Source organism: Piliocolobus tephrosceles, chromosome 6, assembly GCF_002776525.5.
Source record: "Piliocolobus tephrosceles isolate RC106 chromosome 6, ASM277652v3, whole genome shotgun sequence".
NCBI lineage: Eukaryota > Metazoa > Chordata > Mammalia > Primates > Cercopithecidae > Piliocolobus > Piliocolobus tephrosceles.
The window spans coordinates 82,676,850-82,695,295 of NC_045439.1; the positions used below are offsets into that span (position 1 = coordinate 82,676,850).

At 38.4% G+C, this 18,446-nt stretch overlaps 1 protein-coding gene, 1 non-coding gene and 1 pseudogene across 2 annotated transcripts in view; 1 reads left to right on the plus strand and 2 right to left on the minus strand.

Moving 5' to 3' along the window:
- Positions 1 to 1,280, plus strand: part of LOC111552728 — a 1,788-nt pseudogene extending 508 nt beyond the window's left edge.
- Positions 1 to 13,906, minus strand: part of TERB2 (telomere repeat binding bouquet formation protein 2) — a 22,529-nt gene extending 8,623 nt beyond the window's left edge. Inside the window, exons 1-5 of the mRNA XM_023227255.2 lie at positions 13,817 to 13,906; positions 13,622 to 13,703; positions 12,123 to 12,262; positions 9,103 to 9,164; positions 5,102 to 5,187 (exon numbers count right to left, since the gene is read on the minus strand). Coding sequence (XP_023083023.1) covers positions 5,102 to 5,187; positions 9,103 to 9,164; positions 12,123 to 12,262; positions 13,622 to 13,703; positions 13,817 to 13,880 — 434 coding nt within the window. The 5' untranslated portion in view covers positions 13,881 to 13,906. The remainder of the gene's footprint in view (positions 1 to 5,101; positions 5,188 to 9,102; positions 9,165 to 12,122; positions 12,263 to 13,621; positions 13,704 to 13,816) is intronic.
- LOC111552824 lies at positions 8,071 to 8,174 on the minus strand. Its single transcript, XR_002734737.1, has one exon. It is a non-coding gene; the product is annotated as a U6 spliceosomal RNA (small nuclear RNA).
- Positions 13,907 to 18,446: the final 4,540 nt, after the last annotated feature.

Genomic DNA, 18,446 nt, shown 5'->3' on the forward strand with positions numbered 1-18,446 from the left:
AAAAAAAAAAAAAAAAAAAAAAAAAGAAAAGCTTACAGGAGCTCAGTTAGATGAAGAAACAAGTTTTATGGAATAGCAACAAGTAAATAAGGCCTATTATGTATATTGAAACATTTGCATTGATAGAGATAATTTAGAGAGCAAATCAGATAAAATGAGTCAACACAACTCTGAATCTTTAAAAGTATTGAATGAACAGATGCAATCTAAAGAAGTAGAACTCTAGCTAAGGACAGAGGTGGAAACTCAGCTGGTGATGAGGAATTTCAATCTACCTTCATCAAACTGGGAGGTGGAAAAGTTAAGCTGTGACCTGAAGATCCATGGTTTGGAACAAGAGTTGATGAGGAAAGAATGTAATGATCTCAAAATAGAACCACTCAAAAACCAAACAAATCTATCTGTATCAGGAAGACAATCTGAAGAGCAGAGATCTCTGAAGAGTAAGAACTTCAAGTGATAATAAGCAGAATGCATACTGGCAACTGAGGAGATAAATGTCTAACTTATATCTGGTGACTCAAGTGCTAGCTGAACTATTAAGAAAACTGAAAACCCCAACTGCAATCAAGAAAGCCTGCACCTCAGTAGGATGCATTGAAGACCCTTGGAAAGATGGCACAAAACTGCACATAATGAATTTTACTGCAACATATACAAGACATCCCCTTATCTCACCAAATGGCAAAGCTCTTTGTTATACGACATCTTCCCCTTTACCAGGAGATATAAAGGTTTTATCGGAGAAAGCAGTCCTCCAACCACGGACAGATAATGAGAGAGCCATTCCTAATGAGGGCACACACTCTTATGGCAGAAATTCTCTGGAAGATCACTTTGAGTATTCCCAATCCCTCCTGACACAAGTGAGACAGCATTTAGGGAAATTAAAAGTAAAATTTTGGCCGGGCATGGTGGCTCATGCCTGTAATCCCAGCACTCTGGGAGGACAAGGCGGGTGGATCACGAGGTCAGGAAGTCGAGACCATCCTGGTTAACACGGTGAAACCCTGTCTCTGCTAAATATACAAAAAAAATTAGCCGGCTGTGGTGGTGGGTGCCTGTAGTCCCAGCTACTCGGGAGGCTGTGCCAGGAGAATGGTGTGAACCCAGGAGGCAGAGCTTGCAGTGAGATGAGACCGCGCCACTGCACTCCAGCCTGGGAGACAGAACGAGACTCTGTCTCAAAAAAAAAAAAAGTAAAACTTTGCCTTTTAACCAATGTGCTACCACTGCATTACTTGGATCAACATAATCAAAATTTCCTTTATAAGACTTAACTCTGAAGAGATTTATCATTTCATCACAAGGACACTATCTCTCAGTGGTTCTCTCAAGAAATTACTTAACAAACTAAACGTAGATTTTGATTAAAAGTTTGGAGAGTCCTTTAGTACATGCATTTGAACATACTGTATGATATTATGTAGTTTATTTCTAGTATGAAAGAATACCCTCCAGCTCCATATTCTAAGAAACAGATACATGCTACTATTTTTTTTTTTTTTTTTTTTTTTTGGTACATGGCCTCACTGTTTCACTTTGGTTGAAGCACAGTGGAATGACCACAGATTGCTCACGGCAAACTTCAACTCCTAGGCTTAAGCAATCCTCCTGCCCCAGCCTCCCAAGTAGCTAGGACTACAGGAGTACACCACTACACCCAGTTAATTTTTTTTTTTTAATCTTTTGTAGATACTGGGTCTCTCTCTGTTGCTCAGACGGGTATTGAACTCCTGGCCTCAAGCTATCCTCATGCCTCAGCCTTCCAAAGTGCTGGGATTACAGGTGTGAGCCACCATGCCTGAACTGCTTCTATACTAATTAATAAATACCTTGGGCCCAGAAGTTCAAGACCAGCCTCAGCAACATAGTGAGATGCCATCTTGACAAAAAAAAAAAAAAAAAATTAATTAGGCTGGGCAAGTTGGCACACATGTAATCCTAGCACTTTGGGAGGCCTAGGAGGGTGGATTGCTTGATGCCAGGTGTTTGAGACCAGCCTGGCCAACATAGCAGAAACACATTTCTATTAAAAATACCAAAAAACAACTGGCCATGCATGGTGGTACACACCTGTAGTCCCAGCTACTCAGGAGACTGAGGCATGAAAATTGCTTGAACCCAGAAGGTGGAGGTTAAGAGGTTACAGTGAGCCAAGATTATGCCACTGTACTCCAGCCTGGGTGACAGAGTGAGACCCTGTCTCAAAAAAAAAAGTTTTTTTTTTTTAATTAGCCAGGCGTGGTGGCACACATCTGCCATCCTAGCTACTCAGGAGGCTGAGGTGGGAGGATTGCTTGAGCCCGGGAGTTCCAGATTGCAGTGAGCTATGATCATGCCATCTCACTGCAGCTTGGGTGACACAGCAAGATCTTGACTCATACACATACACACAAAATTAAGTAAATAAATAAATAAACATAAGGTGTTTAAGAAAGAAAAAAAAAACAACTCCTCTTTATACCATAATTTCCACATCTGGGAATTTACATGAAGAAAACTATCAAAAAAGTAGAGTAAGATTTATTTTTAAAAAGATGTTCACGGAGGTGTCATAAAAGTAACAAATTGTAGGCCAGGTGTGGTGGCTCATGCCTTTAATTCTGGTAGCATTTTGGAAGCCTGAGGAAGGAGGATCTCTCACCGGGGAGGTTGAGGCTGCAGTGAACTGAAATGACACCACTGCATTCCAGCCCTGGGGGTCAGAAAGAGCTTTTGTCTCAAAAATAAATAAATAAATAAATAAATAAATAAATAAATGTGTTAAACAAACAAAATGAAATGCCATATGCTGCCATTTCACATCATAATATCAAATAAGATTTTTCGACTAGGCCTGGTTTATGCCTGTAATCCCAGCACTTTGGGAGGCTGAAGCAGGTGGATCACTTGAGGCCAGGAATTTGAGACCAGCCTAGGCAACATGCCGAAATCTCATCTCTACTGAAAACCCAAACAATTAGCTGGTGTGGCAGGTGGCATGTGCCTGTAGTCCCAGCTGCTCGGGAGGCCAAGGCACAAGAATTGCTTGAACCCAGGAAGCAGAGGTTGCAGTGAGCCGAGATCACACCACCGCACTCCAGCCTGCACTCCAGACTCCAGAGGAAGATTCTGTCTCAATGAAAAACAAAAAACGAAAGTTATTACTGGGAGAGGATTTGGGAGAAATTAGGATTTTATACTAATTCTGTACTGCCTGATTTTTTGTACATCAAGTTTGTATGATGTAAAAAAAAATCAATGTCCCTAGTAGTATGCTAACAAATGTTCCAGCAGGTAAATTGAGGGTATATTTTATCTATGTTCACACTGCACCCTCTGCTGTTTCCATAAAGAAAAGGCTCGAAGTAGACACCTACCCAGGGTTTATTCATATCCTTTGTCCATTTCTGTTATTTTTGGATTGGACGTATTTTTCCCAGATTTGTAATACCTCTTTGTATGTTAAGGAAATTAGCCTTTATGGGAGAAAAACTTGAAAAATTATATAAATTACATCATTACTTTTTATTTTGAAGACAGATAACTACTGTTTGATCATTTTTATTACAGCAGCTAAATACCAGACTGCAGGGTACCCCAGACCCATCCTCTCCTCCCCCAATTCTACTCCTGGCTTTCTTTCCGTGTCCTGACCAAAAATCACAGAGTGCTTTGACTGCTCTGTGAGACAGCCCAGTGCAGGGTTCTCCCAGCGGACTTGAACTCACACCAGGACCTTAAACATTTCCAGGCACTGATAAAAGTATCTAGGTTGCTGCTCAAAACACTGAAAGAAACTGGCCTCAGCCCTGAGCCAGATTCCTTAAACCCTCATAGAAACTCCATACCCAGACCCCCTCACTGTGGATATACCTAGGTAGAACACCCCTTTTATCTTGTCCATTGCAAGGATTGGTGCAGTAATGTGCAAGTTCCCTCAATAAATGCTTTAGACTGACTACTCTACTTAGTGGCTCTTTCTTTAGAATCCCAGCTGACCACAACTTGGGACAGTCTGGGGCACTCCCTTGTGGGGACTCCCCTGCCTCCACTTTTAGGTTGACTCCGGCCACAGGTTTGGAGGATAAAACATACACTTCTGAAGAATCAATGTTCCCTATGAATATTTGAAAAGCAACTGAATTGGAAACCATGGAACTAGAACTAGATCATGTATAAGCCTGCAATGAGAAGGCCTCTCATAAATTGGTCCTAATATAATGGCAAGGCCATGCTTGTTTGTCTTTTTAAATTAATTTCTTGTTTTTCTTTGAGACAGAGTATTGTTCTGTCACCCAGGCTAGAGTGCAGTGGCGTGATCACGGCTCACTCCTGGGCTCAAGTGATCCTCCCACCTCAGCCTGCAAATAGCTGGGACTACAGGTATGTGCCACTATGCCCAACTAGTATTTTAAATTTTTTATAGAGATGGGGTATCCCTATGCTGCCCATACTGGTCTCAAATTCCTGGGCTTAAACAGTCATCCGGCTTCAGCCTCCCTAAGTGCTGAGATTATAAGCATGCGCCACAACACCCAGTCTAAATTTAATTTCTTAAATCAAAGTAATATATTACAAGCAATTTGGAAAGAAGAGGGGAAATCACTCACCACTTTTCATCCTAATAAAATTACTGCTAATATGTAGTGTATTTTCTTCCAAGTAAAAAATACATTTTAAGATTCTTTTGTAGTTCATAAGCATGATGATTGGGTTTTCACACACAGAAACATATAATTTTTAAATAATTTATTAACTGTTATCATACATAAAATCCTTGTTTCCTTTCTGCAGAGACAGTATAGTGTGTTATACTATGAGATAGAATAGTATGCTACATAGTAAATACATAGTATAGCATTTAATGACTAACATTTAAATGAATGGGCTCTGACTCACTTCAAATCCTGCTTCTCCCCTACTTAATAAAAGTTTGTATGACTTTGGGGAAATTGCTTATCTTTCTAATCATAGATCTCTTTTTTTCTATAATGGGAATGATTATAATGCTATCAGTCTCATAGGAAAACTGAAAATTAAATGAGATAAGCACACAATCAGTGCTCACAGATGTCTACACTGAATTGAGTATCAGTGAAGTTTATGAATTCAGTACCTTTCGGATAATTCTTTTTTGTGCTCTGTTGCTAGTTCACCGTTTTCCCCAAGGGTCTTTATTTCATTTGGTGTTACTTCATCATGCTGTGGATAGAAAAATAAATCACAGTTTAAAAAATCATCATACCAATGATCCAATCAGTAATGTTTTTAAAAGGGAAAAATAAACTGGCAATATATATATCAAAAGCCATAAAATATTTACACATTTAAGTCCACTCAATCTAGCTTGGTGGAGAAAATTTACAAAATTTTGTCCACACACACATATAATTATACTATATATTTTTAGAGACACATAAAGAAGACGAGAATTTTAAATATACCAGCTGTGATTATGTCAGATAAGCAAAACTTTGACTGATTTTATTCTCCTTTCAAGTATTGAAATTTCCTCTAATGTGGTTATATTACTTTTTAGTCACAAAAGTAAGGAAACAAAAAAACTTGCTACTAATTTAAACTTTCTTAAAATCCTTGACTCAAGGATTCCTGGGCTTCCTGTGAGCTACAAATCAAAACTATAAAATAAGCTGAACAAATTATATTTTTCCTTCAAAAGGACAGTGAAGTATTTAGCTATAAAGATATAAAATAACTCAATGTATGTTAAGCTTTTCCTAAATATTTTGTGAAAGCAACTTAGATACTGGTGTCCATCACATAATCTATTTTACATATCATTGAGAAGTTTCTTTTCTTTTCTTTTTCTTTTTTTTTTTTTTTTTTTGAGACAAAGTCTTGCTCTGTCGCCCAGGCTGGAGTGCAGTGGCATGATCTCTGCTCACTGCAACCTCCACCTCCCGAGTTCAAGCAATTCTCCTGCCTCAGCCTCCCAAGTAGTTGGGATTACAGGCACCAGCCACCATATCTGGCTAATTCTTTGTATGTTTAGTAAAGACGGGGTTTTGCCATGTTGCCCAGGCTGGTTTCGAACTACCAAGCTCAGGCAATTAGCCTGCCTCAGCCTCCCAAAGTGCTGGGATTACCGGTGTGAGCCACCGCACCCAGACACTATTAAGAAGTTTCTATATTTATATAAAAACTTAAATCCACTCCAAACAATAATAATGATAATGCTCCCCAGATTTACCCTTGTTATTGCCATTCGATGAGTATCTTCCACTTATATATACTATGGTTACATGATTATAACTGGCTAACACTCATACCAACCAATATTGTGAAAGAATTGACAAACTTTTTTATCATGTAGTAATATAACTTCTAGAGTCAACATCCATACAAGCATGTTCTAGTAATTTTTTAGTACAAAAAACATTGGATTGGGTTAGAGCTGAGAAAATTTAGCTCCACTTTGCTAATATCTGCCAACGTGTACTAAAACAGGTCATTATATTTTCTTTCCCTTAGTTTTCTCATGTATAAAGCTAAATGATGAAATTAGTGATCTGTAAACTCTAAAGTTCTGGTAGAGTCAATAATTACCATCAAGTAATAACCATTGCATTACTGCTCACGTTCCTGGAAACACTGTGAAAAGTCAAGGATTAGATATTTCAGTCCTTAGTACAACATACTGTTACTTCCTAGACAAAAAAACTGAAAGAACTATTATTTTCTGATGATGATGCCCTGGGAAGAAAAAGCAAATTAATGACAGAAATATAAAATATATGTTGATAGCCTGATTTTGGACATATTGTAAAGATTTTCTATATGATGTGGCTGTGGGTTTAAAGTTTAAACACAATAAAAAATAAAAGTGAAAGATTTTCTCCCTAACTCTTTATTGTGAAAATTTTCAAACTTACCAAAAGGTTATATAACAGTACAATAGGCCAGGCGCAGTGGCTCATGCCTGTAATCCCAGCACTTTGGGAGGTCAAGGCGGGAGGATCATGAGGCCAGGAGATCGAGACCATCCTGGCCAACATGGTTAAACCCTGTCTCTACTAAAAATACAAAAATTAGCTGGGTGTGGTGGCGGGTTCCTGTAATCCCAGCTTCTCAGGAGGCTGGGGCACAAGAATTGCTTGAACCCAGGAGGTGGAGGTTGTAGTGAGCTGAGATCCCACCACTGCACTCCAGCCTGGTGACAGAACGAGACTCCGTCTCAAAAACAAAACAAAACAAAAAAGAATAGTACAATAAATACCACATACCTTTCACCTGGATTCACAAAGTGTTAACATTTCCGACACCCTGAGTGCCTCCTCTCTCTTTTAATTTTTGTGGAACTACTTGAAAACATTTGCAGATATGACATTTCCACTCTCTAATACCTGGCATGTGTTTTCTAAAAATATACATTGTTTTATCTTTACAATGCCACTATCACGCTTAAGAAAATAAAATGTAATACAGTATCACCTATTATACAGTTCATTGTTAAATTTTCCCAATTGCTCTCCAAATGTCTTTTATTCCTTTTTTTATGTCTCTTAATCTACTATGGTCCTATTGCCTTTTTTGTATTTGATGACATTAACTGATGTTAGAGTCCAGGTCAGTTAATTGTCTTGTGGTATGGTCTGTATTCTGGATTTGTCTGAATGTTAACTCATAATTAAGTTGGGGTGAAGTGTTTTGAACAAGAATACTACACAGATAATACTGTGTATTTGTTATATCATATCAGACTGAACATACTGAAAGGTTTCTCCAATATTGGTGATGCTAAGTTTGCTAAGTTAAAGTGGTGCCGGCCAGATCTCTCCATTGTAAAGGTACAGTGTTTAACTTTGGAACTAATAACCAATCTGTGGGTGATAATTTGAGATCATGGGTTTAGAATCCATTAATGACCTTATCTAAATCAATTACTACATGAGAGTTTTAAAAATGGTGATTTTCAATTTTATCTTTCTTTCTATATTTACTAGCTGCTATTTTGTAAAGGAAAATTTTCCTTATCCCACCCTTTTCTTCCTTATTTTCTTCCTTCTTTCATTTCTTCCTTCTGTCCTTCCTTTTGTCCTTATGTCTGCTTTTGGAGTATCACATATATATATGGAATGCTTCACGAATTTGCGTGTCATCCTTGCACAGGGGCCATGCTAATCTCTGTATTGTTCCAATTGTAGTATGTGTGCCGCCGAAGCAAGCACATGGATTCTTTTTACCTAACATATTATAATCCATTATTGTCATTAGTTTTAATGCTCAATTGTTTGCAATTTGGCTATTACTTAAAGATCATGAAGTAAGTCAAAAGCATAAGTAAATCTGAGGCAGGATGGCAAAAGCTACAAAACAGCTACTTTTCCAGTATTGTACACATTTTTTTTCTGTTTTTGGTTAATCAAGCAGCCCCAGAACCAGAATAGGTTCAGACAGACTCTTGTACACATTTAGAGAGGGGTGTTATTCAAAACATTCAACAAACAGCAGCACATCACAGAAATTAACCAATTAGAATCTACACTGGCAGTAAAGAACTGGTAAATACTATGCACCGATTATTCTCTTCTTATTACTAACAGAAGCAAATTTTCAAGTTTCTTATGGGAATAATTTTATTTATACAAAATAACCTCAACTTTACTAATGTACTACTATAAAACAAAGTCGAACCAAATAATATTCAATAACAGCATGCCCTTTAAATTTCTTAATCTGGGCCAGGCACAGTGGCTCATGCCTGTAATCCCAGCACTTTGGGAGGCCAAGGTGGTCGAATCACTTGAGGCCTGGAGTTCGAGACCAGCCTGGCCAACATGGTGAAACCCCGTCTCTACTAAAAATACAAAAATTAGCCAGGCACGGTGGCACATGCCTGTAATCCCAGCTACTTGGGAGGCTGAGGCAGGAGAATCGCTTGAACTCGGAAGGCAAAGGTTGCAGTGAGCCGAGATCGCGTTGCTACACTCCAGCCTGGGAGACAGAGTGAGACTCCGTCTCGAAATAAATAAATAAATAAATCTCTTAATCTGACTCACTGGTGCTAACATGTCACAAGTAAACATTTTAAGATAACTTCGCTTTCAGAAAATGTGAAACTGTCGATTCTAAACAAGTACCTTAATTTACTCTTACCTTTTCTATCAGAAAATGCTGGTCTTGTTCCCAAATAAAACTACCAATTTTTCTTCTTATTTCTGTGATGAGAAAAACAAATCCAATACTGTTTTTTTTAAACCTTCCAAATTTTGCTTAAAGTCTGAAATTTCTAGGCCAGTGTTATTCTATTTTCAACAAAATCACATAACACACTTGTTAAAATGCAGATTCCTATTGAATCAGATCTTTGAGGAGGAGCTCTGGAATTTGCTTTTCTAAGAAACTCTCCAGATGATTCTAATACACTTTGCTAATCATTGTTGTAGACTTTTCCTGCTAGAATATATCCATATCTATATTTGTATCTCTATATACATTAGATGTGTGTATGTGTGTGTATATATATCATTGAGGTATGTTCATCCACTCTTCTTTTATATCTATATTTGTATCTACATATACATTAGATATATATCAGTATCTATATCTGTATCATTAGATATACATGAGATGTATATAGGTATACATATATAGATATACATCTGCATAGATATATCTCTATATATAATAATGCATATGTATCTATATAATGCATTAGATATATTAGATGTATATCTAATGTCTATATAGCTATGGATATTGATACAGACACAGATATATAGATATAGATATAAAAGAAGGGTGGATGAACAATATGTCTAGTTAACATGGTAGTGCAGGAATTCTACAATGGTCCACATGTCAAAGGACAATGTCATCATCCAAACTCAATGATCTCAAAAGTTTTCGCAGTAGCCAAAAGGACAAATAAGGTGGTATTACTCTAGACTTTTGCTGTCCAGTATGGCAGCCACTAGCTACATGTAGGTACTGAGCACTGGAAATGTGTGGTTAATCCAAATTGAGAGGTGCTGTGAGTATAAAATAAATACAGGATTTTGAAGACTTAGTATCAAAAAAAGAATGTAGGGTGTCTCAATTTTTATAGATTATATATTGAAATGATAATATTTTAGATGTATTAGGTTAAATAAAATATATTCCTAAAATTAATTATACTCAGTTAATTATGTAATTAAGTTTTTTAGAGAAGGGGGTCTCACTATGTTGCCTAGGCTGGAATGCCGTGGCTATTCACAGGGGTGATCCTGGTGCACTGCAGCCTCAAATTCGGGGGTTCAAGGGATCCTCCCACTTCAGCCTCTAGAGTAACTGGGATTACAGGTGCATGCCACCTTACCCAGCTATTTTTTATTCTTATTAATGTGGCTACTAGAAAATGTAAAATTCATATGTGGCTCACATTTGCATCTCATGCTTCTACTAGACAATAGGCAGATTTAAAAAGGTATGCTTTTAATTTTTAAAAAGAAGCACGTTTTCATTTAAAACAGATTTTTGAAAATTTAAATACATGTTAATATAAGATGCTAAACTCAAAGGCAGAATAGGAGTGATAATTTAAAATCCTGTAAGTAAATAGGAGTGATAAATTAAATCACAGTCATTCTACAATATAAGCTCCTTGAAGGTGGGTATTCACTGATTGGCACAAGTAGTTTTTAAAATCAATTCCCCCATCCAGTCATTGTTCTGTGTAACCACTTAGAACAATTTAGTGTTATTACTTATAAGTAGGTTTCACCAGGACATCGACTATGGAAGGAACCAAATCTCTGGGGTTTCTAATGGCTCTTTTATAGAAATAATTTTTAAGTTGTTTGTTTTCTTTTCTTTTTAATACTCTCCTCACTGGGAATATGTACTCAGCTTCAATCTGTCTTTTTAGAGATGAACACATATCTATTGGACAGGCAAGCTACATATCAAGAATTGGGTAATAATGCAAAACCTATCAATGGGGTAAAGTTAGCCCAGGCCAGCCGCAGTGGCTCACGCCTGTATTCTAACCACTTTGGGGGGCTGAGGCGGGCAGATCACTTGAGGTCAGGAGTTCAAGACCAGCCTGGCCAACATGGTGAAACCCCATCTCTACTAAAAATATAAAAATTAGCCAGGTGTTGTGGTGGGCGCCTGTAGTCCCAGCTACTCAAGAGGCTGAGGCAGGAGAATCACTTGAACCCAGGAGGTGGAGGTTGCAGTGAGCTGAGATCACACCACTGCACTCCAGCCTGGACGACAGAGCAAGATTCCATCTCAAAATAATAATAATAATAATAATAATAATAATAATAATAATAAAGTTAGCCCAGAAAAAATAGGCAGGATTTGGGTAGGATAAGAAAGGGTGTTCCAAGCAGGGAAAACTAAAAGAACCAATCTCAGAAGCAGTTGATTTACTTCCCCATCGTATTTTCTAGGGGTGCTGAAAAAAAATTGATGTGAAAGTGCTTTTAGGTGTATTTTAAAAAATACGAATACATGGGTTTATTATCATAACCAATCTTTAAATATCAGAAGAAAAAATTAGGAAAATAATGAAGAGATTCAAAACTAGCAAAGAACACATTTATTAAATGCTCACCACATCAGACACCTTAAAACATTATCTTATTTTTAAAAATAATTGGAAATTATTAAAATAAATAAAGACAGGGTCTCACCATGTTACCCTGTTGCCCAGGCTAGTCTTGAACTCCTGGGCTCAAGTGAGCTCTTTGCCTCAGTTTCCCAAAGTGCTGGGATTACAGGCATGCCCTACCTCGCCAGGCCTATTATCTCATTTTATCCTCAAAACAACTTCAGATAAGTAATTTGCTAAAAGATCACAAAACTAGTAAGCATTAGACCCTAGCCTGTGAAGGAAAGATCTGCGTCTGTCTGTCTCTCCATTGAATCCCCAGCACCTACCCAGGTTGCAACCTGGCACACAGGAGAGCTCAATGAATATGAATAAACAATACATAAACAAAGTCAGGATATACACCCAAGGCAAATTGATCCAAAGTCCACGCTTTTTCCACTTATGTTAAATAGATACAAAATTCAAAAATATGTGACTGAGAACAAAATAAGTACAGTTGAATTTGGCTGTTTCACAGAGATTAGCCAGATTTGGCTGTCTGACAGGTATTGGCTGAATGATCTTTGCTAACCTTTTTGCAGGCAAGCAGGAGGAAGAATGAAATGACCCAAAGCCACCGAGGTTTTTATTTCAGCATTAGCTACTGCAGAGAGATAGTAGGCATGAAAAACTGTAGCATTATCTTCTATGTAATCAAGGCTCTGATATATTCTAGGAGAAAGAAAGGAAATATTTTAGGTTATGAAACAAACAAGAATGTATTCAACCTTTCAAAAGAATAAATAAATAACTGGAAGTAGAGACACAACTACATTGAAGCATACATGTATGCTGTCCTTTTCTGGCAAGGAAGGAAAAACATATGGCATAAGATACTGCTTTCTGGGGGCCTATATCTGGCACATCTCAGCTTTACAGGGTTGGTTAATGACCATATGAATTAGGAAACTTGATCTAAAATGGTCGTGTTTACTGGGCATCAACAGTGGATTGAGCTAGCAGCCTATGGGTCTTATCCATGGTCATTGCTATAAACAGGGATCAATTTATCCTGAGGTGAGGAGCGCTCATGCAGTCAGAAAAACCCTCACATATAGAAAGTAACATCTTTTCTATAGGTGGAGATAAGAAGAGCATTACAAGAAAAAGGCATGCGTGAAGGCAAAATAATGGCAGTTCGGGTTGACTGGGCTACGGAAGGCGTGAGAAAAACTGGGAAATAAACAAGGTAGGCACAGACACGATCTAAATCTGTAGGAAATCGGTGGGTGGAGTGGGGAGTGGGGAAAGGAGGATGTGGTAGGGCCCTGATCTGATGTCTGGTTTGTAAACAAAATCTGCAGCCATGCGAAGGGGGATCTCAGGAAACAGATTCGAGGCACAGTAACAGCTTAGGAAGTTATTTTGATAGTCCCATCCAAAAGGGAATTAAGGTGCTACTAAGTTAGTGGCAGTGAGGATGAAGAACAATTACAGGGATCTAATTCATGGTATTCGGCCACTGGCTGTTTCATGGCGTAGGGTTGTTATTCAAAATTTTGGAGAATACAGGCCTTGGCGCAGGTGTGAAGGGATATAAGATTTGATTTAGACTTTGAATATGAGGGGTTTGAATATGAGGCTCCACGTGCAGGTGTAGAAGAGGCAGCTGGAAACACACACTTGGAATTCAGGAAGAGGCCTGAGGACCAGGGAGAAGCCTGTGACACTGCAGCAGAAAGGAAAGGTGGTTGTCTATTTCTTTCCCTCAAATCTAGGACTGAAAACTTGCCCTTTTCCAGCCTCACCCTATCGTCAATATTATTTATTTATTTTTTATTTTATTTTATTATCTTATTTAATTTTTGAGATGGAATCTTGCTCTGTCACCCAGGTTGGAGTGCGATCTTGGCTCACTGCAACCTCTGCCTCCCGAGTTCAAGTAATTCTCCTGCTTCAGTCTCCTGAGGAGCTGGGATTATAGGTGTCTGCCATGGCGCCCAGTCCCATCAATATTAGTGGACTGCAACTTCCTTCCCTAACTCCCGGCTCATCCTAACATAAATGGCGCTGCCAGGTGGCCCTCAGTACCTCAGCGTGTCTGGGTGCGAAGCATCACAGCTGAACAAGAAGTCGGCGGCTCGCGGGTCACTGATCTTCCCCCCTTCAGCCACTGTGGAGGTAAGAGCACGGGGTGAACCTATCAAGCACCCTGGACCCAAAGCATCAGAGAGAGGAGGATGCTCCCCTCACCACCTAACCCGCTGCTTCCACTCAGCTTCCTACCCCAGAATTGCCTCAGATCCCGGCTAACGCTGCGGCAAAACCAACCGCGCTGCCCTTGAAACATGGCGTCACCAAGCCTGCGGGGACGTGAGAGAGGAGGCCTCAGAGCTGAGATCCCTGATTGGTTCCAGGTCCAACGCCAAGCTCAATGATTGGTTCCCAAGAGAAGTGGGAACGGGAAAGGCCTGAGGCCCTCAGATGAGGGACGGTCACTGACTGCTTATCCGGATCACTTAGGGGCCTCTCAGCCTTCCCCTGATAAGAGGAGGAGGGCGACTCGAGTTGGTGAGGGTTTTTTGTTTGTTTGGTTGCCTTTGTTTTAAATTTTGAGGTGGCGAATGTTAACTCTAAATATTAACAAAGTTACCATGCAGTGTATGTACAGGCATAGGGCAGAGTCTGCAGCATCAAGTATTATTTTTGAAGCAAAATTGATTTCATCATTTCATCTATAAACGTTTCACTTTGAATCCCTTAAAAGTGAGGACTTAAAAAACACACACAACTGCGACACCATCATCACACTTAAAAGATAGTTCTTTAATATAGTCAAATATCACCAGTGTTCAATTTTCTGTTTTACTCAAAGTTGTTTTCCTTTTACAGTTTTCCGCTTCTTACAATAGTAGTGATAAGTAGTTATATTTTTCTAGCATTGTGTTCCTTTAAACCAAACATTAAAAATTTGTTTATAAAAAGTTGTCCATAAAATCTTTTACTATCTTTTTAAATATCTGTGAGATCTCTAGTCATGGTTCTTTTTTGTCTTTTTTTTCCTTGTTTTTAAATTTTTCCTCCTACTTTAGTCACCTCTCTGACAATCTTTTTTCATTTCTGATTCTGGTTATTTGTGCCTTCCCTTTTTTTATTTCCTAGTCTCATTAGAACTTTGTCAATTGTATTAGCCTTTTCAAAGAACATACTTCTGGTTTTATTGATATTCTCTTTATATATTTCTTTTGTATATCATTAATTTTAGCTTTTTATAATTTCCTTCCACTTTTCTTTGTTTAAAATTCCTGTTCTTAGGCTGGGCACAGTGGCTCATGCCTGTAATCCCAGCACTTTGGGAGGCTGAGGTGGGTGGATCACCTGAGGTCAGGAGTTCGAGACCAGCCTGGCCAACATGGTGAAACCCTGTCTCTACTAAAAATACAAAAAATAGCCGGCTGTGGTGGCTCATGCCTATAATCCCAGCTACTAGGGAGGCTGAGGCAGAAGAATTGCTTAAGCCCAGGAGGCAGAGGTCGCAGTGAGCTGAGATCACACCACTGCACTCCAGCCTGGGTGACAGAGCAACACTCCATCTCAAAAAAAAAAAAAAATTGCTGTTCTTTTTCTAATTTCTTGAATTGGATGATTGTTTTTCATCCTTTATTTTTCTAATATGTGCATATAAAGCTGTAAATTTCCTTTGAAATCTGTGCCACATGTTTTTGAGATGTCTTTTTATTATTGGTCAATTCAAAGTATTTTCAGATTTCCCATATGAGTGTTATGACTAGTGGATTATGCAAAACGTTTTTAAATCTCCAAGTACATATGATTTTCTAGTTATCTAGTTGTTATTGATTTCTGGAGTTTGAGACCAGCCTGGCAACATGGTGAAATGCTGTCTCTACTAAAAATATAAAAATTATCTGAGTGTGGTGGCACATGCCTTTGGTCCCAGCTACTTGGGAGACTGAGGCAGGAGAATCACTTGAATCCAGGAGGTGGAGGTTTCAGTGAGCCGAGATCGTGCCACTGCACTACTACAGCCTGGGCGAGAGAGCAAGACTCCGTCTCAAAAAAAAAAAAAAAAAAAAAGGTGTTTTGTGTGATCCTTTCTCTTGAAGACCAGGAAGAGTTTATCTTTAAATGTCCCATTTTACTTCATGTGCCCTTCACACTTGTAAACTATTCTTCACCTTTTTTATCCTAATACATGTATAGTTACATTGATATATTTGTTTTTAGCCATTACAAGTTTCGATGTGCATTCTTGTCCATATTGTTTCCTTCAAAATCTATAAAGTCTAATGATTTTACTAGCTTATGACTTAAAGTTTACTGTTTCAGGAGAATTTTCCCAAATACTCAGTTGCCTCAAATTTATTTCAGCAAAAATTTCTTGCAATATACTTTTAAATATTATCTCTTATTAGTTTATTCCATTCTTTTACTACTCTTTTCCCGGCAACTTTGTGAATAGTGCCTTTGCTAAACTTTGATTTCTACCACTTTTCTGTGACCTCTTTTTTCCTTATGTCATTTTCATTCTCCAGGTTGTTTTTCTACCTTTCTTCAATGCTAGTCATTATATTTTCATTTGAGTCTATTCTCTTTCGTGTCCTTGTGGTTCCCTTTTTCTTTAGGAGATAACTTTGTCTTTCTTTCATTTATCTGCTGGCTTCAATTAACTATATTTTCATTTCCTTATATTTTTGCCCATTTTTGTTCTTATTTTTTAGATACCTGACTCAGTTGGCTTTTCATATCCACAAATACTTATTTGAATAAATTTTATTCTATTTGAAGAGTTGGCTTAGAATTTTATTCTGATTCATAGTTATTTAATTTGGGGAGATTTGAATTAGTCAAAGTATATTGGATCTGATTGTTTTATTTGTTTATTAATAATTTACTTAAGTTACATGAACTTGAAAATTTCTTAGACTGATTTAAATAATTTATGAACACTCTTAGACTGATTTAAATAATTTTTATTTACTCCTGACCTCAAGTGTTCTGCCCTCCTCGGCCTCCCAAAGTGATGGGATTACAGGCGTGAGCCACCGTGCCCAGCCTATCAGACCTTTCAAAAATAACATACAAAGGAAAACAATCATAAGGTGAGTAACAAGTTCAAAATACACTCTAATATACAGAGGATTTTATATCCAGCCAACTAATCTCTGAGTACCAGGACTACACAAGAAAGTATTAAAGATATAAGAACATATAAAATCATTTACCTACAAGCCTTTCTTGAAGAAACTACAGGATGAGCTTCATCCAAACAAATATTACTGGGAAATCCTCACTGATATGGAAATCTTATATATTGTGTAAGTTAAAAATAATGAAACTAAAAATGAGAGGAGAAGAGAGAGGGAAAGAAGAAAGTAGACTAAGTTAAATTTTTTTAAATATAGAAGCAATTAATACAGGACTTGTAGAAAAGGAAACACAGCAATTATAATAAACATAGTTATAAAATATTGTGACACAGTTGAGGCCAAATCTATCAAAAGTCATATTTATCAATATGAATGTCTTAACTACCAAAAAAAGACATCACTTTGAATCACAAAACACAGCCCAAATATTTGCAGAATATAAGAGACACACCAAAAACAAAGTGATTAAGAAAGGTTAAAAATTTATGCATGGCCGGGTGCAGTGGCTCACGCCTGTAATCCTAGCACTTCGGGAGGGTCAGGTGGGCAAACCACCTGAAGTCAGGAGTTCAAGACCAGCCTGGTAAACGTGGTGAAACCCCGTTTCCACTTAAAAATATAAAAAGTAGCCAGGTGTGGTGGCGGGTGCTTGTAATTCCAGTTAGTCAGGAGGCTGAGGAAGGAGAATCGCTTGAAGCAGGCGGAGGTTTCAGTCACCCGAGATGGTGCCATTGCACTCCAGCCTGGGTGACAAGTGCAAGACTCTGTCTCAAAAAAAAAAAAAAAAAAAAAAGGGCATATTAAGCAAATGAAAACATTTAAAAGAGCAAGGTATAGCGATCGCGATCCTTATGTAAATAGTATTCAGTACACAAAACATTAAGCAAGACAAAGAAAGCAACCTCTTTTTTTTTTTTTTGAGGAAGAGTCTCGCTCTGTCGCCCAGGCTGGAGTGCAGTGGCGGGATCTTGGCTCACTGAAAGTTCCGCCTCCTGGGTTCACGCCATTCTTCTGTCTCAGCCTCTCAAGTAGCTGGGACTATAGTCGCCCACCACCACAGCCGGCTAATTTTTTTGTATTTTTAGTAGAGACGGGATTTCACCGCGTTAGCCAGGATGGTCTCCATCACCTGACCTCGTGATCTGCCCGCGTGGGTCTCCCAAAGTGCTGGGATTACAGGCGTGAGCCACCGCACCCAGCGAAAGCAAGCTTTTAATGCTAAAACCCAATACACGATGAAGATACAATACTTACCAATATCTGCGTAAAACAATCACATTCTGCGTAAACAGAAACCACAGAGGCACTAATGAGTAGTTAAGAAGGCTCTCATCATTGGGAACTTTAAAACACTAATCTCAATACAACACACATCAAGTGGAAAAAATAACCAAGGATATAGAAAACCTAAACATCATAAAATCAATAAAGAAAATCGTAAGAATAAATATAAACATTACACCCTTAGAGAATATACTTTTTTTGGAGACACAGCCTCACTCTGTTGCCTGGGCTGGAGTGCAGTGGAACAATCTCAGCTCACTGCAACCTCCAACTCCCTGGTTCAAGCAATTCTCCTGCCTCAGCCTCCCAAGTAGCTGGGACTACAGGCGGGTGCCACCGTGCCCTGCTAATTTTTGTATTTTTAGTACAGAAGGGGGTTTCACCATGTTGGCCAGGCTGGTCACGAATTCCTGACCTGGTGATCAGCCCACCTTGGTCTCCCAAAGTACTGGAATTACAGGCGT